General features: G+C 40.4%; 1 protein-coding gene and 1 long non-coding RNA gene across 2 annotated transcripts; one reads left to right on the top strand and one right to left on the bottom strand.

The window, feature by feature from the left end:
* Positions 1–1,087: 1,087 nt before the first annotated feature.
* Positions 1,088–3,663, bottom strand: LOC119020924. Its single transcript, XR_005075447.1, has 2 exons — positions 1,989–3,663; positions 1,088–1,877 (listed from the first exon to the last, which is right to left on the bottom strand). It is a non-coding gene; the product is annotated as an uncharacterized LOC119020924 (long non-coding RNA).
* slc2a1b (solute carrier family 2 member 1b) lies at positions 1,828–20,218 on the top strand. Its single transcript, XM_037100717.1, has 10 exons — positions 1,828–1,967; positions 12,268–12,363; positions 16,927–17,087; positions 17,398–17,638; positions 17,755–17,917; positions 18,206–18,393; positions 18,576–18,680; positions 19,257–19,358; positions 19,476–19,679; positions 20,018–20,218. Exons 1-10 carry the CDS (start codon positions 1,953–1,955, stop codon positions 20,216–20,218), a joined length of 1,476 nt encoding a protein of 491 aa, XP_036956612.1. The 5' UTR covers positions 1,828–1,952.
* Positions 20,219–20,836: the final 618 nt, after the last annotated feature.

The raw sequence follows: 20,836 nt of genomic DNA, 5'->3' as shown, positions 1-20,836 counted from the left end.
TGATGATCCATATGTGTCTGGTAGACTATGATATCCACAATAGACCTTCCAAAAAAGTATTATATTGAAATATATTGCAATAATCAAATTTGATACCACTTTTTAATAAAGCGTCCTTTATAAAATGTTTAAAAGCTGCAGTAACAGCTTGTTTTATGGTGAATAAATCATTTACCAAAGTATTGTAGGTCAGATATAAATCGAGTTTGCCAGGCTATTCTATCATCACTGAACATTAAAGAAAGCACTTCCTGCCTCCGGTTTGGACTGACTCACCACCACACACCTGCCATAAATTATAGCACCAACAAACCCTATGACAAACTAACCTTTCAGACGTCACTACAAGACCACACATTTACAAACATTTCACAAAATATTTATTCAATCAGATCAAATCAAACTATACTAAATTGACTGTACACAGCGCGAGTTGTGAAAATCCATAAAGACAGCTATGTGTGATGTTCATGCCAGGAGGATGTGGCTATGGGTGTTGTAATGTGCAGGACAAAGCAAATAGATAAACTAAGGTGACATAATCAAACAAGAACAAGGTATGCCTATGGAGAGGAGCAGAGGCACAGTAAATGACTACACGTTTGGCTTCAGTAAGTTCAGGAAACCAGAACCAAGTTGCACAGAGTTACTGTAAGCGTAAGAGGCACAGATTAGTAACGGATACAACTCCCAGATGGCTCCGATGGAGCATGAAATCTACAAAGCACCTCTTAACTCTATCTTTTCAAATAAATGTAGCAGAGTAAGAAGTCGAATATTCACCTTCAAAATAGTGGCGTGGAAGTAGAAAGTGCAGAAAATAGAAATACTAAAATAAAGTACCTCAAAACTACATATAGTATATAATTCTATACAAATAGTCGTTGAATCAAAGAATATTGAGTATTTTTACTTCTGATACTTTAAGTACATTTAGCTTATAATGTTGTACTTATGCTTTGTCATGTAAAAAAAATAGTAAGTCGTGTGAATGTGAAAAAGCACTTAGATATGCTATATATTGTTATAAATGTGTTATGGCATGATATATTGAAAGTACTTAGTAATCAAAGTGCAAGTTAATGTATATTACACATGTAACATTAACTTTCTTGTATACATGACTTTTTTTTTTTTTACAAATGTGATTAAGGAGGTGTGCAACTCTGTGGAGTTTGCAAAGTAACTAGTAACTAAATATTAAATACATGTAATGGAGCACAAGTACCTGCCTCTAAAAGTACAAAGGATTAAATGTAAAGTACAAGTACCTCAAATTGTAAAGTAGTTGAGTAACTGTATTTTAGTCACATTCCAGCACTGCTTATGCTTAGATAAATGGGTTTGAAAGCAGTGCTGTACCCACAGGGCTGCCTGGCCCTGGGCTCCATGTCACCGCCTCTGTGCTCTGTCATTGGCTGGTTAGGAGGCTGGGCCTCCAAGCACGACCCATCCCACTATCATTGCGTCAGCTTGCCGTATATTAGCATGTTTTAGCCGTCCAAAGAAGTTGGACAGCGGTACAACCTCAGCGGCCTGTCACCTCCATCCTGGAAGACTTTACTCATCCACACGTGAAGTTGTGAAATTACAGCTGCCGGAGCTCGGACTGGGAAACGGACGCAGGAGACAGACTCACAGCCCACGACCTCCATCTCAAGCTTTTTAACACAAAAAAGCCCCCCTCAAAAACCCCCAAAGAGACTTGTGAAGCGTTTATCTTAAGAAAAAAACCCTGACTCAAGTTTGAAGGCATTTCAGCGGAGCGAAAAAAAGAGAAACCTTCAAGATGAGTGACTTCTGAGCGGCACCACCACCACCGGCAGCAGCAGCAGCAGCAGCGGGAGACCCCCAGGAAGCTCTTCCATCGCCGTCAACTTTAACAAAAGAAAACAAGAAGAAGACAAAGAGAAAAGAATAAGAAGAACGAATATTTCCCTCACAGCGCAGCCATGGACTCGGGAAAGGTATTTATATCTGTGACTCACTTCACTACAGCAACTTTCTTTTTAGTAACATCCTGTCAAACCGGCTCTGCTAGCTGCTGGCTCGTCGGCTCCGTGCTGTCAGTGAGTAGCAGCAGCAGCAGCGAGTTCAGCGGGTTCACGGTGCTTTAACATGAGGTGCCTCCACATGTGCCAGAGCGGCGATGATGCAGCTAAAATGGACGTTAACTGTTGCGTCGTTTTTAACCGGCGATGCTTCGAATGTCGTTGGCAGCAGGCGCTCGCGAGTTTTTTTTAAAAAAGTTACCGTTGGCGCTTTTATTGTACTTTTTGTTGTTGTTGTTGTTGTTGTTGTTGTCCACTACGTTCACACACCCCACAAACAACCGTATATTAGCTAGCTATGTATCATTTTCAAGTGATACACATGATAAAAAATGTCGTTTTGTTGTTGCTTTTTTTTCTTCTTTTTTTAGCATTCGAGCTTTTCAGTTCAGTTCAGTTGCTTCCCTGACGTCACAGCGTACTGGAAGGAATGCTTTGTCGCATTTGTTTGGGAGTCTGATGTTGTTATGTCAGTCGAGGCTGCTGTTGCGGTTAAAAAGCTACGTGACCAGAGTTTGACAGGAGCTATTTGTGTACATGGTAGTTTTTATAAGCAGACCGAGGAAGTATTTATTTATGTAAAAGTATTTATACAGACACACGCTGCTACATAAGTAACGTTTATGTGTTTTAAATGCGGCTGAGAAGTGCAGAAGTACTCACAAAATACACCTAGTCTCAAAGTTTCAAACGTGAAAGGTAATTTCTCTCCCCCTGTAGTAGGAGTAGTCCCTCTAACTGTTGAATTAGATCATCCTCAATTAATCTGCAGATTATTTTCTTGTTTAATCAGCTCTTATTTTGTCCATAAATGTCAATACAGAAAAATGGAATCAGTCACGATCGATCAGCAGGGAACAATACAGATCATAAATATTTAAGACAAAGAAAATGACGCTGAAGTAGCTGAAACTATCTGATATGTGTCTTGCTTTCAAAAAATGTATTTTCTCATCCATGAATTGATTACTTCATTGTTTAAGCTCCAGTATATTATCATTACTGATGCATTAACATGTAAGAAGCACTTCTAAGTTGTAAGTGACTAAGGGGAAGCTCATTTTAAGTACGTAATGTAATGTTTTTTTAATCTACACCGTAACTTTAACTGTCCAGTAAAGTGCAGGAAATATAAACGTTATAGTGAACTGTTATGGGGTAAGTAGAAATGCAGATTAACAGAAAATATAGTATTATACAGCTTAAAATCATCTGATTGGCTAAGACACACATAAATGATGTAATCAGTGGCGATAAAAACTGTTAGTTTCAGCCTTAAATGCAATCGTGATTATCAAAGAAACATCAGAAGAGCTTGTAGGAATGTTAATCAAGCATCATTTTGCGAGTGCATTCAGACTAGACATACTTTATCTAAAAAACCACCAGTGTCATCTATCTATAGGTTTGGGGGTTCAGTTGTTACCCGCTCATATGATCAGAAAGTAAAGAGCACTTATCTGCTGACTGATACCGCTGTCTGTCTGCTTCTCACAAGTGTGGCCTGCGGTCACCGTCTCATAAACAGACAGCGCAGCGAAGCACGTACGCCAAAAACATCCCTCTCCTCCCCCCTCCCGCTCTCTCACTGATGTGAGACTGGTTAAACCCAGTAGAGCAGCCCAGTCTGACATGGTGGTCAGAAAATGTTTCCCTAGCTGTTGCTCTTCCACACTCAGCTGGATGGATTTGCTGTGGACGTGATGGGAATCGCTCTCCGTGTTCCCAGTTTCCACTGTGACACAGACACAGCAGATTTCTACAGAGAGTGAGAGCCCACTGAGGGAATACACAGTGGCCAACCCTGGAGCGTTAACGCCTTGACCCTTTCCTTCCCAGGCTGTTCACCTCACTCCCTCTTTTGTGTTTGGTTGCGTCTGGCGGTGTTGAGCTGTTTATGCGTGTCTGTAGTTAAACAGTCATTGAGAACGTGCTCATGTGTTGTGCTAAATTATGTGCGTGGCAAATTTAGCGAGCAGCTGTGGTTCACAGTTTAAGCCGTAGGAGGTGGTTGAGCTATAGTTTGATTTCCAGTGAAGGCAACACAGTCAGAGAAGTTTAAATGTCACTGTGTTTGTTTTAAAACCTGCCCAGGCAACTTCAGTTCCAGCAAGGTGTTGTCCTTTTGATTTCATGCTGTAGGCTTGGTCCAGGTTTATGAACAGTGCATTTGTTGAACGGTTGTTGTAGAAATCGACTACTTCATCTATTTTTTTCCCCTAATTTTCACCAGTTTTCACTCACCTTTACAGCTCAAAAACTCTGAACAACTGTTTTGAAATATTGTTGATCAAGGTAAAATGTCTGACAACACACTAAGACTGGGCGTAGGGTTGCAGCAGCAATACCAATTCAGTAGAATTCTTACCTGTAAGATAAGCAAATGTACATGTATGACAGTTGTCTCATTTTCATACCACAGTATACCTGAATAAAATAGATTTTCCTGCAACCCTAGCTGATTGATTTGGCTTTAAAATAGCATGGTTATATTTTAAGGCTAAATATCATGATATTTCTCCTCCCAGGAAACTTCATAAATGCTAGGGCTGGGTGATACAGACTGAATGAAATAAAAATATGTTTTTGACCAAATGCCTTGATATCGATTCTGCAACAATATAGTAGGGATGACTTTGGTGCTTTCTCAAAATATTGTCAAATTGTGATTTTTAATAAATAATCATCAGTAATGTGGATATAATGACTTATACCAATATATTGCTCAGCCATCCTACATACCTTTTTCCAGACATACAGTGAACATGCTTGCTTGGTACAAACGCCAGCAAAAATCACATCGTCATTTTAATATTTCTTCAGTGAAAATGAAGTACATGATCTATGAAAAAGCTATGAATTATATTGCAATTACAATATCAATATCAATTTTTCTTTGCATATCTTTCAGCCGTCAATCTTATTCTTTCAGTGCAGCTGTATTCTAATAATAATGCAGTCATTTAACCAAATCCCACAGCTGCTCCATCAAAACATGCCAAGTTAATGACGTCAAACCTGACATTTTTTTCCGCTAAGAGCTTCACTCTCAACAACAGGAAGCTTTGTTCAGGTCTGAAAACTCACCTCAGTCCTCTTAATTTCTCCAACAAAGAATAAAAATGGTAATTGGGGTCATGCATACAGCTGACCTGCTCTGTTTTGATCGAAACGGCCCTACACATTTTCACTCCTGACAGACTTGACAGCACAGGTATTTTGATTGGGAGTCCAGGGCCAAAAAAACAGCCTCACATTGTACAGAATTAATTGCACAGGCTTAATTCCTCTCCATCCACTTCCTTTCAGTCCTCTGCCAACTCCTGCCTTCCTTAAGACAGCCCAGTAGATTTACTTTCATCTGCATGACTAGCTCCCTTCAGTATGTCTTACAGTGTAATTGTCAGCCATGTTTTAATGAGGCTTAATGAGGCTCTGCTGCAAAAGTTGGGATTAAGAGATCTAGGAGGGTTTTAATTGAGACGAACAAGCAAGAGAGAATGCATGTTTTATTCACTTTCCTTGAGAAACCGGTCGGCTTTGTGTGCACTGCACTGATCTGCACGACTCACTGTACACAGGGAGGAGATGGTTGGGTAAAAAGGGTTCATTTAAGGTCTAGCTGTGTCTTTTTGGGCCTCAATTAAAATATTCTCAGTTTGATAAATCTCAACTGTTAAAGGTTGTTCACTTATGTTTGACCTCTAAACATTCGGTCTCACCTCAAATATTAATTTATTCTCATTAACTGTACTGCAGAATCCATTAGAACTGTGTTGTTAGGCTGTTGCAGTGTAATATGACGTGAATATGTCTGAACGTGGGCAAACTACTTATTAAATATTCACATTTAAAGTAGTTGTAAAGCAGTTGCATTTTCATCTATCTTGTTGTACATACTTTAGGGCAGGAACAAACAAATATTTTCATTGTCAGTTAATCTTTCAACTATTCTCAACTTAATTTACTTGTAGAAGTGGTGAAAAATGTTGATCAGTGTTTACCAAAGCCCAAGATAAAATCCTCAAATGTCTTGTTTTGTCCACAACTCAAAGATATTGAGGATATTAATGTCACAGTGGAGTAACTATACTAGAAAGTATTCAGAAACTCGACTGAGAGACTTTGGACACGTTTTCTTACAGAAATGACTCTAATAGATGAAGTGATAATTGTGAGCGCTCTGTCCCCTTCGTCGTCCTCGAGATAGTGATAATAATATTGATAATCTTTGCATTCTCACAGGCATCAAAACCTGCTTGGACTAGACAAACAGACCCAATACTGTAAAAACAGTCACCACTCAATATGAAAATAATCCTATTATACAACAGTCATATTGTTAGTATTAGCCACACTCATGTTCCCAAACATGGAGCCTTACCGTAAACAAGCTTTTATCCGGTCTCACTGTGACTTGCTGGAATTTCACCGGCCCTGAAAGATAAAACACTCTCAGTTGTGTTTACTAATAAAATATGCATTACATGCAGATAAATAAGAATAATGACCTCTCTTGGGCCACCAGTTCAAGTGTCAAGCATGCAAACATAAACTCTTCTCAATGTTTCCTATTGTTCTGCAATGCTTGAATAAAGGTTAATCATAACCAGGACTACCAGGAAACTCAAACAAAAAACATGGCACATGCAAGTCCGCCTTGACACATTGATTTTCAGGTTTTTATTGGCAAGGACGCACATTACATCTATATTATTGCATATTTCACCTGAATTTCCTCCCACGGTTACAGGAAAGGTCAGACCTTCTTCTGTGTAGATGAAGTCTTTAGCTGCGCATGAATCTGAAAGAGTATTAAGCCCTAGAATAAATTAGTCATTCTATCTTTAATGACAGCAGTTTCCTACAATCTGACCTGTGCTAAGTGCAGAAATTAATTCCATATTTGGTTCACCAAACCGACACAGAATATTTGGAAACTGTCCACACAGCACTGATCAGGTGAGAAGGCTTTAGAAACTAAACAGAGCTGAGAGGAGTTGAGGCAAGGACGAGCATCATATTGAATTCCCCACAGCGGTGTAATCCGAGACTCTAGTGGTGACGTGTGATGGGACGTGATGGTAGCAGCGAAGGCCATCACCAGGATTCTGGTGAATACAGGAAGAAGCAGGAAGTGAACTGAGCCACATCACAGTCTGTTCTGCTTTTTTTTTCTTTTAAAAAAAAAGACTGTAAAACAGCGTCTGACCAGATTCGTAGGAAACTGGGTCTGGATCCGATGAGTCACAAACTCGGTAGTGCTACACTAAAAAACACTGCAAGATGACATCTGTTGCTCATAGGAAAAAGATCAGAAGCTGATGTAAAGTTAAACAGAATTTGCTTAACTAGCAATCGTTATTATTATCATTATTATTACAAATCACAAAAGCACAACCCTCCTAGAGTCCCAAACACAGTTTCGCCCATCCAGTATTTTCAAGGAGCTTACACAGATAATTTATGTTTAAATGTTACAGGTGAGAATGGAGAAGGAAGCTGTGCCAAACAATAAAAAAAAAAAAAAAAAAAAGGTTACCTTCATGCACCTTCATGTTTTAGAGAATTTACATCAACCGGTCAGCTGACTTTGCTTATCAGAGCATGAGTTACTGTATTCCTGGTTTGACTTAGTATGTTTGTGCAAAAGTTGAAGTGATAGATGAGAAAACTATATATCTATGGTTAGGGTAAGCGATGTTTGTTGAATCTTATAGATCAAGTTTATGTAGCAGATTATAGATCCTATGAGGCTTGCCTCAAGTATACATAGTGAAATGATTTTGAAATGAAGTTTATATTACAGGCTATAGTTCCACATATCCTTATTTGGAGGAAACTGTTCCTCTACTGCATTTCCTCTTACTTCATCCTCACTGATCCAGTGCTTTGTGGACGTGACTGAGAAAAGGAATAGCATGGCAGAGTGTGAGCATTAAATGTTTGCACCGATCTCTATTTTCTATTCTGTTAATAACCTGTATCATGTGCTTTAATCAATATGCTCCCTGTCAGTCCAGTGTTTACCCAATACGAGCAGAGAGTCTGTGGTGCCAAGCAACCAAAGCTACTATCAACAGTGTTGATTGTATACAAAGGCAAAGACTAGACAGAAGTTTCTTTGCAGCCAAACAACATTACTTTTTCACTTGCCATATGCAGTGAGGGCAGATTTGCATGAATTTTAATCTGCTCGAGCATGTAAATAAAGTAAAGCCGTGGGAGGAGAGAAGGGTTATTACCCCCATGAGTCCAATGCTGGTGCAACAAAATGCAAATGTAGTTGCACCAACAGCGCCACTGTGCATTGATTCAGTTTGGATGAAGGAGCCAAGTTTTCAGAAGGATGGTGGGAAATTACCACCATGCACCCACTCACCAAATGCTGGTAGGTTTTGGCAACTGATAGTGTCTGTATTGAGACAGCCTTTTGGCAGTTCCAGTCAGAGGTTTTTTTCTTTGTGACATCGCCAGTTGGAAGGTGAAATTGTGAAAGTGTGAATAAAAGTTTGAGATGTCTACAGGCCAAATCCCCTAAGTAATTAATTAATTTGCCTTGTTGTTGACAACCTTAAAACCTTCGGATTCACAACAGAAACTGTTCCTACATTTCTCAGAATCTTTACTTTACGTGTTATTCTGAAATATCCCTCTTCTTGAGAACTGTTTTGGAGAATTTTTAAGAGTGAATTCCTACTCCTATAATCAGATTTAAGGCTACTTGTAGATTAGCGTGGCACATTGTGTGATGCCAGGCCCATGTGAACGGATAGTTTAGCCATTATGTAGAAGTAAACAAACACATGGAACTCCACTTAGAAATGTACATAAACCTGGAACCTGTAGCTGCGTGAAAAGAGATACAGCACAATAATTTTGGCTGGTCACCAACGGCAATTTCAAGGCCGTGATCATAAAATATTTGTTGTGGGTGTGACTTCATTGTTTCCCCTGTGAGGAAGTCATGTATTATTCTGCTGCCTCTGGTTTATGGGGACAAGGAACAGTGTCAAATCCACCCTAAGTGGTTACTTTTCAAGAGAGAAGAGAAGAGGACAGGTTTGATGTGTGTCATCATAAAAAAATATCCATTTATGAACAGTAAAACATTTCTCCATTTTTTAGGTATAAACTTTATTGCTTCATCTAAAGTCCCAGAAGTTTGTGATTACTATATGTGGGACTACTGTGCACAGAGGCCAGTCTAAGGGACTGTATGTAGGTTAAAGGTAAAGATGTCACAGAGGAGTGTTTGATTTCACTTGAACACACACTGCCATCCCCACTTTTAGGCAGTCGCTTGCAGCTGGAGTCAAACATCCATATTTAAGGGAGCAAATAATCCCAGCTTGTCCCTCGAAGGGGTTAGGTTTAAACTCTTCCCATAGGAGCCAGACAGGAATTCTCTCTTTATATTAAAAAAGCAGCTTGTTGTTCACTAGAATCTCGTGCTGTTTCTTGTTAATTTCAAGGCAAGTTGAGCCGTAGCTTACAGAGTGACATCAGCTCCCGTTGGTCTCCTCATTGGTGACGTGGCTCCTTTAAGAGCTCAGCCCACAATGCTGGAAACTGAGTGTGTTTATATTCTGAGCCTAAACAGCCTTGTCACGGACCTAACGACCCTCATAACAGAGAGTTCCTATTGGCTCAGAAATGTAGGTGGGACTTTGAGTGTCTTTAGTCATGCTGGAGTGGCTGCCTCCAGAAACAAACAGAAGTTCCTTTTCTTCGAGCTCTCCTCCCTATTCATCATGCAGGGATGGGGGGGGGGATTCTGGCCATCACGAGAAAAGTTGTTGACTCGTGTTACCCAGACTACCTCTGTCACCAGGAATACTGCAATTGAAAAGTAGCCCGCAGCACCTTAGTGATATTACAGAGGAGCATGTACAATCCTTTGAAGTTGTTTTTAATGAAACCTGGTGGGGTCGGGTCTTGTATTTATCTTATTAAGTTTAAATGAAAATTCCTTAGATTCAGCCTCAAAGTTTGAATCAGAGCTGTACTCTTAAGGAAGTTCAAAGAAGCATGACTCTTAATCTTGGAAAAGTTATATTTTTATGTTAACAATAGATCTCCAAATCCACGATACCGTACCTTCAGCCGCCATCCGATTCAGTGTTTTTTTTCAGCCATGACAAATGTACCATTGTTCAACTAATTGTAAAGCCTTACAGAACATTTGTTTCAAACTATAATTAATAATTATAACTTAATTTTGATGAAACTGAATGTTCTGTTTGATTTTCAATTGAAATTTGAATTGTCACACCCATTCCTTTCTAGCAATAAACCAACAGATTGTGATCATGCAACTCCGCAGTTCCCCTTAACTCTACAGAGCATCTGAGCATCTTTCAGCTCATTGCTTTGATTTGACAGCCTCAACACTCTCATAGCATCTTTCCCAGATGCAGTATATTGATAAAGTATTTGCCCAATACCAAACAGCATACAGATACAGTGAACATAGTGGAGCATTTAGTAACCAAGAGATATTTCCCTCCAAAGTTGGTGGAGACCAAAACAGAGTTAAAAGGCAAGTAGATTTTAGGCTTACATATCTTAGGTTCAAATTAATGCTAACGTCGGCAAAGTTTTTGCTAAAAACTTTATCATTTTAACTATAAAGTGATAAAATGTGAGTATTGTGCACCCGGTTGTTACTGCTGCCCCAAAGTGGCCCGACAAATTATGAATATTTTGCTAAAAGTTGCATCACCATGCTGTGTGTTCAGTGATTTATCTAATGTCTTTGATCATCAGAGGACTTCATGTATTGATGCTGTCCTTGGTTTGTGTCCATTCACAAGCTGGTCTACTTGTAAAATTTGAAAAAAAAAAAAAAAAACATGTTAGGAGAAGAAGAAGGCAAATTTTGGTTGACATCGACTCTTGTGAAGGTTTAATCTTTTGTTGCCATAATATGGAACCCATCTCACATGAATCTCTGTAGCAGAGGATTGATGCTTGTGAATCACAGGACTAAACTCAAAACATTAATCACCCAGACACGATGACTCGTGCTGATATAAAATATGGAAATAGTAAGCAACTCCTGTGCTGTTCGTTTTGCTCTAAATTTAATCTGTAGTACGTGCAGAAACTTGTATCCCTGCTCGTGTTTTTAGGTCGCAAATTTCTCATTCCATACGGCAAACACTGAGAGTTGCAAAACGTACAGTTAGGGGTAGAAGAAGATATGCGCAAACAACCAAAAGGTGAAATGTAGCTCGAGGCCTGTCTGAGATGAAGGAAGAGACAGCGACATACTCCCCTCTGGTTTATTAACTTTTTGGTATGAGGAAAATCTCTGCTGATCTGCTGGGCTCTACTGAGATCAGGCTTCAAGTGGGGTCTACAATAACAGGAACAGGAGCACAGACAATGACATTTAGACCTGGGTCCAACCTGGACCTGTTCCAAGAAGCTGGTTTACTCAGATGTCTGGATAACTCCTCAACCCCCTCAGACCTGAACCCAGTGTTGAAGATACACTCGTTTTGAAACCATCCTTGTATAAGGCAACTTTTTTGGTCTGTCTAAGTTCACTGTGTTGCATAATGTGGTGATAGCAAGCATCTCCCTGAGACACATCAGGATATTCTGAACAGTGCATTCATTGTATTTGTTATGAATACAGAGTATGGATAAAATTAGAGGCTGACCAACCTGAACAGTTTGTTACAGCTGATATTTTCAGGGTTGCTGAAGCACAGCTGCAAGTATAAAAAGGATTGCGTCAGTGATACAGCAGATTTACTCAAAACACTATTTCTGTATCACACTGAAATGAATGATCAGCCTGGGGAAATCAGTTTGTCAGTTATCTCGTTGAAATCCCCTCTCAAAACTACTTCTTTTACCAGAGAGCGTTTTCTGATTTTTTTCCATTTGTCTTTTTTATGTTTGTTTTTCTAACCTGCTAGGTTTTATGACGTGTATTGTACTTCTATTATGTCTAATAAGATTTTGTGTTTTTGCAGCAATGTTAGTGAATACTTTATCCCATAAAATGGCATTGATTTGATATTCATTTAGTAAACTGATCTGTGTGGGAGTTTCTCGTCAAAAAGAAAAATGATACAACTGTAAATTGTACTAGTTGCCCTTGTTCAGTGAGTCCATTTGTCCACTGGGAAAAATGGTGAATCACTTGTCAAACTGGTCTGTCTACTGTCAGTAACTTCCTCTTCTCTCTTTTGTCTTGCAGCAAATAACGTTCCCTTTGATGATGAGTGTTGGAGCAGCCGTGATCGGCTCCCTGCAGTTCGGCTACAACACCGGTGTCATCAATGCCCCTCAGAAGGTGAGTTATCTGTCTGCAAACACGCCCCTCAAACTGTATCTCCAACATTTTTTTAGGACTTAAAAATATATGAGAACGAGAACTTTCAGGACTCATTGAGTTTGTTTGAGGTACTCTTTGGATAAGCATATATGTAGACATAATAATCACAATCATCAAATGCCAAGGTTTCCTCTTTTAAACTGATAAAATGACATTATTACATAAGGCCCTGTTGCTGCTATGTGCCAAAGTTTATCGAACATGACAATACAGGAATTGTAATTGTTTAAAAAAAAGAGTGAGTAAAAGTAAGAGTGAGAGTAAGTTTTTATTGCTTCTTTAAGCCCATCAAGATGCAACATTACTGGCCTTGAAAGATATGTATGCTTTCATTCACACAGTAGATAATTCTCCCTCGTAGATCACAGACTTGTTTGATTGCAGAACGGGACAGAAAGTGGAGGGGGGGGTTTGGGTGAAAGGGTCAGATAATAATAGCTGCATCCAGGCCTGTCATGCCCAAGGACATCTGTATTAAGAGACTCTGAGTGATTCCTGTGTAAAAGAGCGTGTCCATGTCCAAATAAGGCCCTCCGCTGACCAGCAGCAGACAGCGCCAGACAAGGAAATTAAATGAAGGTACTAGACTTTCACCAATCCCCATAACAATGCCGTAAGTAATAAAAGCTGTTTTCATGACCCCCCCCCCCCCTTGACTAGATCTACCGTAAGTTTGAGTAATTTCCTGGGGACTGTCTGTATTGCATGGTGTGTAAATACCAGGTGAACACACCCTGTAGCTACACAGCTGTCTGAAAGGTCACAGGTGTGTCGCCAGACAGGCTTGAGCTGCGCCTGCTCTTTTTATTTACCTGTGGTATATGAGAGTCCGAACTGCGCCGTGGAGACTGTCACAGTGATCAGCAGTCACAGCTGTTTGCGGTGTTCTCTCACTGAGGGCAGCCGGATTTCCATCTGAACTCCTCGTCCACCATCATCACACTGTCAAAGCTGTGCTGGACTTTCATGTGAAGGATGCTTTGTAAATGAGAACAGCTTTCATCCGTTGTCTTTGAAAACTGAGGAAAAAAAGGACAAGGAGACATTCCATTAGTAAAAGTCACAAAAAAAAAAGTTGAAACAGACACAAAGAAGGTGGAAGAGGGAGTCTTGCTAAAGATATGATCTCTTTCATTTCTCCTGCTGTCATAAAGAGAAGATGAAGTGGACATGCACGTGTTGGAGGGACTTTCACGCCTTGAGAAATGTATGCAAACTTGTGCAATCATCACAGATTGTGCAATGAAACTTATTGTAAAAAGAAGCCTTTGTGTTGTTTTGTCCGCTGGTTATACATTACAAAAGATGCATTCCATCTACAACTACAACTAACAATTATTTTAAAATGATAAGTTGACTTCTTCAGTCATGTTTTGTACAAACAACAGTCTAAAACCTTAAAGTAATTAGTTTACAATGATGCCAAGTAGGGAATAGCAGCAAATCCTCATATTTAGGAAGCTGGAACCAAGGATTGTTTGGCATTATTGTGAAAAAATAATACAATAATTAATAGATTAGCCAACGTAATCAAAACTTACTCTTATTTCATAGTATTCAATCCAATATTCTGCCTCTACAACACTACAGTTGTTGGAGTAGCAGAGCGTTGCCTCCAGCAGCACGTGTTTGGCTTGATGGAGCTCAGCTCAGGGGCCACTGAATGCCTTCTGAGCGGCTGTTTGAGGTGCTGCAGATCGAGAGGGAGGTGGTAAATATTCAGCCTTTTACACACTGGGCTAGTGTGAACCTGCCCCCTTGGCTCATTATCCCCTTCTCAATACCCTGCCTCAGTCTCACACACACACACACGGAACCTGTTCAGAAAAAACTGTTACCCAACACTTAATCCTTCATTAGGTAATGGCCCCTTAATCAGCTATAAGTTTACAAATACAACTTTTTATAGCAACAGCACTTCAGATTATCAGCAGCACCTCTCCCCTCTGTGCTACAGTGTGGCTGCAGTGATGTCGGTGACGTAGGACTTGCACTTGTGTTGTAGTGTCTCGGATTAGATACGCTCTTTCAAGGGCCTCGCTGCTGCTGCTGTCCTCCTCCTGTTGCACGTCTGCCTGTTCAACAACGCAAATAAAATCCTAATTTGGAAATCTAATCGAGGGTTTTGTTCATATTGTTTTATTTTTGGGAACATTTGTGGCACTAAAGGCTAGGGTTTCTACTCTTTTATGAGATACAGCTTTCCTCTGTTTGAAGTTTGTTTCTTCAGGTCCTCCTGAAGCAGTACAGATCTAAAATACTGCTTATTGCTTCCTGAGAGCTCGATCATTTTTTAGCAGACCAGAAAAAACTTTTTCATTGGTTTTTCACTTGTTCAAATCCCTAAGCGCTGAAGAAGGCCACTTCGCTTGTTACAATCAGTTTATTGTCACCGTGTGCTGCGTGCTGAATGAACACCTTGTTGACTCAGCTACCACCAGCTCCAATATCATATGCTGACAGCGCGACAGCATGAATAGACAGCTTGTTTCCTTGTGGATAGAGCCAGCTGGTGGTTAGGAGTAGTGATGGTAAGACTGGAGAGAGAACGCTCAATAATAATGTAGCTTCTTGAGATCAGCCTGTAAAGTTAGTGAAAGTGGCACTTTGGCTCCATAGTCTTAATGATATGCTGCACTCACATCAACTCAGGCACACAGGCAACAACTTCCGGACAGCAAAATGAAACAAGCATATCAATATTTTGCTTTATGAATGTTGTGTTGTTTACTGAGGATTGTATCTTCCATCGTAGACGAGTATTTAAACTTTGGATAGCATTGCTGCCAGTATTCTCTGCTGGCCTCACCTAAATTTTACCTTTCTGCTCTCGCCCCCAAAATCCTGCCATTTGTTGTCTACTGTCTTAATCCATGTTAATGCAGATTTAATAACACTGAGCAAAATCACCTTAAACTGACTGTACACCACCTGCTTAACACCATGCTGAAGGTGAACAAAGTTAGCGACTAGCTATGGAACATAGTGGATCGTTGAAAGGGTGGTGGTGGAGACCAAACACGGAGCTTAAGGCGAGTGAATATTGGACTTAATATTTATCAGGTGGCCAGAAACAGGACTCCAAATGGATGATCATGTTGCTTAGTACCTGCCTTGATTGCAAAAAAGCCACTGTTCAACATATCAGCCTAAAAGGTTATGACATATCGTCAATGCATTTACAAGTCTTTTCCGCCACCCCTGCAGCGGTGTTAAAAATACAATAATGTGCTCTGAAATCTAGTGAAGTATGAATATTAAGTTGCAGAAAATAGACCACCCTTGAAAGAGAATAGTAAGTTTACTTTATATTTAAATGGAGCACGTGAATGTCAGGTGTACAGGACTGTATAGGTTTACACACTTGAGATATCACTAAGCAAGGTCTTGTGAGTGAAAGTCGATAGTGAGTTTGACTCAAGCCTTGTGTCAAGAGTGTCATCCTATATGTCCCCTCCACCGTGAAGCAGCTCTTAACACCTGATAGCTTTTCTATTCCTAACCTGGTCAGGAGAACATTGCTGAGTATACATTCCACTGGTACATTAAGAGCTGTGGCACTACGACACCCGTCAAGTGTTTACTAACACATTCGGGTGATGTTACACTGGCGCAGAGGCACATGACAGTAACGACGGTGGTGGGGATGGGGGCGTCAGAGACATACTGGTGAGGTCACGGTGTAACGAGAGGTTGCAGACGGGGGTGATGACCTTTCTGAATCATATGAGAGGTGTCAGTGTGACGCAGACGTTCACAGACCCATGTTCTGTCACTTGACCCCTGTCACTACTCTGCCCGGGTGTGTTTGTCAACAGTCGTCTGTGATGAGGGTGGAGTGGGGGAGGGGAACAGAAACTTGACTCCTAACCATGACTGGCAAACTTCCTGGTTGTCAGGAAATGGTGATGATTATACGGTGCTGCCACCAGCTGTTCACACAGAAACACTCGAGCAAGAAGGAAAACATAAAGCACACATACTTCTCACAAGAGCTTACGTAACCATGACTTTAAAACAGCTTGTTTAATGATGATTCTCTGTTTTTAAGTTCAAATTGTGGTCATGTTTCATTGTGCAATATGATAAAGCTTGATCCTGTTTAGTTTATTTAATCACCAAAGCCAGCTCAGACAATATTGTCATTGTTTATTTATAGGGTTGAATCAAATATAAATATTTTTTTTTTTTCAAAGCTTCAGTTGAAGGTTCACGAATGAAGCTTTGAATGTTTGTGGTCATATTTTGTGACATTTATTAAATTAATATATTTTGTGAAGACATACAGTAAGTGTCATATAAATATAATTCATGATGCTGTTAGACCGTCTGTACGAGTGGAGTAAAGTCAAACTTTATTGTATCAAAATATCACAAAGCATGACTCAAATGACTGTATAAATGATAAGTGATAAGACCAAAACAGGCATTTAAAAGACAATATTTGTCCCCTATTCAGCACAACCCTGCTTACTGTACAAAAACATTTAATAAATGTCCTGTTTTTTCCCCCGGTGGCAGATCATTGAGAAATTCATCAATGAGACATGGTTTGAACGCTACCAGGACCCCATTAGCAAGAGCCAGCTCACAGCCATCTGGTCCATCGCTGTGTCCATCTTCTCGGTTGGTGGCATCTTTGGCTCTTTCTCCGTCGGACTCTTTGTCAACCGCTTTGGAAGGTAAACGGAAAACGAGACCCTTAATTACAAAAGCAGGGCAGCCATAGGATTATTAGAAGAATTTAGAAAATGAGGCTTTGATTGTTAGACTCATTGAATCACTTTAGTAAAAAACTGCAGTTCCACTAGATAGCTCGATTGGATATATTTCTGTTTCATTAAACAGCAATTTAAAAACCCAATTTAGTTTGCACACTTTGCCTCAAAAATGCCATTATTCATTTAATTATTTGTGAACTATTTGATTGTCTACAGGACAGCATTACTTGATTGTCTGTTTCAAAAGGCTAAAACTGTGTGTCGCTTGCAGGAGGAACTCAATGCTCATGGCCAACATCTTGGCCTTCATTGCATCCGCTCTGATGTCCTTTTCGAAGATGGCAAGCTCTTGGGAAATGCTGATCGCCGGTCGTTTCGTAGTGGGCCTCTACTCTGGCCTCTCCACAGGCTTTGTGCCGATGTACGTTGGTGAGGTTTCACCAACATCCCTACGAGGAGCCTTGGGCACACTCCACCAGCTGGGCATTGTCACGGGCATCCTTATTGCACAGGTTGGTAGATAATATTTATTCAAGAAGCTTTATTTTGATTCTGTAGAAATATGGTGAAGTCAGAAGAGGCTGTGCAGATGGATCATGTATCCGCTTTGTGTCTGGGTTGATTTCAGGTGTTTGGAATGGAGGCAGTCATGGGCAATGATGAGTTGTGGCCGCTCCTGTTGGGCTTCATCTTCATCCCTGCCATAATTCAGTGCATCCTGTTGCCTCTCTGCCCCAAGAGCCCTCGTTTCCTGCTTATCAACAAGAACGAAGAGAACAAGGCCAAGTCTGGTGAGTTCATACACACACACACACACACACACACACACACACACACACACACACACACACACACACACACACACACACACTGACAAGAGGTCATTTCCAAACAGCATTTACAGAATTTTTGCATCCTCACTATTTCTGATTCAGATCCTGAAATTTAACAAAACTCTAAAATTCCAAGCAGCGTTACGGATTTCACTGTGCTTCTAATATGTCCAAAGATGTTATCAAAAGGAAACAAAAAGTGGAGCTTGTTGAGTAAACACTCTGCCCTTTCTCTGCACATCCCAGTGTTGAAGAAGCTCAGAGGCACCACAGACGTGAGCGCCGACATGCAGGAGATGAAGGAGGAGAGCCGGCAGATGATGAGGGAGAAGAAGGTGACCATCCCGGAGCTGTTCCGCTCAAACCTCTACCGCCAGCCCCTCTTGATCGCCGTCGTCCTGCAGCTCTCCCAGCAGCTCTCCGGCATCAACGCTGTGAGTGTCAAAGCCTAGATGTTACTGAGATTCTGAAGAAAAAGACAAGAGAAATCTTTTCTCGTCTTTCTTAATAAACATTCACATGCTAGTTCACACCAGAGATACATCAGAAAAAAGAAAATCAGGTTTAAAAAGAAAACTCTCTCATGTTTGATCTTTGTTGTTGTCATATCTTCTAGATTTTCTACTACTCCACTCGTATCTTTGAGAAAGCCGGAGTTGAGCAGCCTGTCTATGCCACCATTGGAGCCGGTGTAGTTAACACAGCTTTCACTGTGGTGTCGGTGAGTAAAGTGTAAATACTGTACATTTTGAAGTGACAGCAGTGAAGTGAAGTACAGATAGGGCTGCAACTGATGATCATTTTTTATGTTGATTGTTTTCTTGATTAATTGATTAGTTATTTCATCTATAAAATGGATGATATTAAGACAAATAATAATACTTTTATTTGTATAGCATTCATCAAATCCAGCATTACAAAGTGGTTCACAATAAACATGAACACACAATGATAACATATCAATATTAAAAGAGAAATACAACAAATAACAACTGATGATTAAATTCATAAAAATGCCAAAGATATAATGTTGAAAAAGCAATGGGTACATTCAAATAGAGCTCTGCAATGTCAAGAATAAAGCTGTGTAATAGTAGGAAGGCCTTTTTGATACAAATAAGCCTTTTAAAATGATTTAAAGGAGGACACTGATGTAGCCAGCTGTTGTTCCTCAGGCAGGTCGCTCTTGTCTTAAGCAGAAAATATTAAAACTTTGTTGAACTATGTTCAGATTGTAAATGGTTCGTTACCTTGTAGTGCTGTCCTGACCTTATCCCTCATCCTTTTAATTCTTTAGCTGTTTGTGGTGGAACGTGCTGGACGTCGCTCTCTGCACATGCTGGGGCTGCTGGGAATGGCCGGATCTGCTATATTAATGACCATCGCCTTGGCTCTGCTGGTAGGTTTCTCGTAAGAATACAGACATGTCTCGATTATACTTACAAATGGTGGAGGTGGTTGTTTCCATCGAGTAAGTACCATTCACTAACCATCGTCCTGTCCTCTGTTCTTCTAGGAAAAGCTCAAATGGATGTCATATTTGAGCATCGTGGCCATTTTTTCCTTTGTGGCATTCTTTGAGATCGGACCGGGTCCCATCCCCTGGTTCATCGTGGCAGAGTTGTTCTCCCAGGGACCCAGGCCGTCTGCCATCGCTGTTGCTGGCTTCACCAACTGGACTGCCAACTTCATAGTGGGAATGGGCTTCCAGTATGTAGAGGTAAGAGTAAGAGAAAATAACACAGTGTTTATTTTTTTTTCTCTTTTTCTGAGAGCCTCGGTCAACTCGGGACAGATGTCAGAAACCAACTTTCTAACAAACTTTATATCTATCTTTTGTTTTTTATTCTTGAATCCCTTATTGAACTCATGAACTATTTTGGATGAATATTCGTTTGTACTTGACTAAACTGAACTGGCAAAAAGCCAACAGGATAAAGTCGAACTGTTGTTCAGAAGTACCCCTTTACATTGAAACCAAAAGAGAGAGTCATGACACCACTGTTAACAGATCACAGTCCACTAAACAGTCGTGTCTCATCTTGTTCCTCTCCACAGGAGGTGTGTGGCGCCTACGTCTTCATCATCTTCACTGTCCTGCTGATCTTCTTCTTCATCTTCACCTACTTCAAAGTGCCGGAGACCAGGGGCCGGACGTTTGACGAGATCGCAGCCGGCTTCCGCCAGACATCTGCCACCGGCGGAGAGAAGCATTCGCCGGAGGAGCTCAACAGCCTGGGAGCTGATTCTCAGCTCTGAGTGACTGTTTTTTCTTGTTGTTTTTTTTAACTTTTAACAAACTCTCTCTCAGACCTGAGGAGGAACGAGAAGGGTCTACTAAGTAGAAAGTAGACAGATCCATTTGGTAGAGTAATTTTCACACTGTCACCACATTTCGGGCGTCATTTCCAAACACAGAAACAGCCCTGTGTGATTCTCCAACATGACGTCATCTTCTGCCCCTCTCATTTCACACAAAAGAAAACTTGATGGGCACTATGTCGCCTGGTGGATGTGGAGAGGGGAGTCGAGGATAGATGGGGAAGGTTTTTAATATTTTAAGATATTTTAACGGAGGAAAAGGTGTGTCTGCATCAATCAACAGACCTTTTTTAAACCCCTTTTTTCACTGAACATATTACTGATGTGTGCTTATGCTCTGTACTTTGTAGCCAGTTACAGTCAGTTTATTATTATTATTATTATTATTATTATTATTATTATTATTATTATCTGATTTAATAATGCTGTAGAGATCAGTTCACTGTGCAGAATACTTGTCCTTATCAATTATACTGTAAAGCTGCATCACTGTAGACTGTAGAGCACTGTAGATACTTTGTCTTTCTCCACCAGATGGTGCACTGTCCTTAGACA

The sequence above is a fragment of the Acanthopagrus latus genome, chromosome 6, assembly GCF_904848185.1.
Source record: "Acanthopagrus latus isolate v.2019 chromosome 6, fAcaLat1.1, whole genome shotgun sequence".
NCBI classification, from domain to species: Eukaryota; Metazoa; Chordata; class Actinopteri; order Spariformes; family Sparidae; genus Acanthopagrus; species Acanthopagrus latus.
Note: the sequence above shows the minus strand (reverse complement) of the source record. Positions and strands in the feature narration are given on the sequence as shown.

Excerpts from the sequence above, each read along its gene's own strand:
- slc2a1b (XM_037100717.1), top strand. Across the intron at positions 17,639-17,754 it reads CGGGCATCCTTATTGCACAG|GTGTTTGGAATGGAGGCAGT; the intron begins GTTGGTAGATAA and ends GGTTGATTTCAG. Across the intron at positions 19,680-20,017 it reads TGGGCTTCCAGTATGTAGAG|GAGGTGTGTGGCGCCTACGT; the intron begins GTAAGAGTAAGA and ends TCCTCTCCACAG.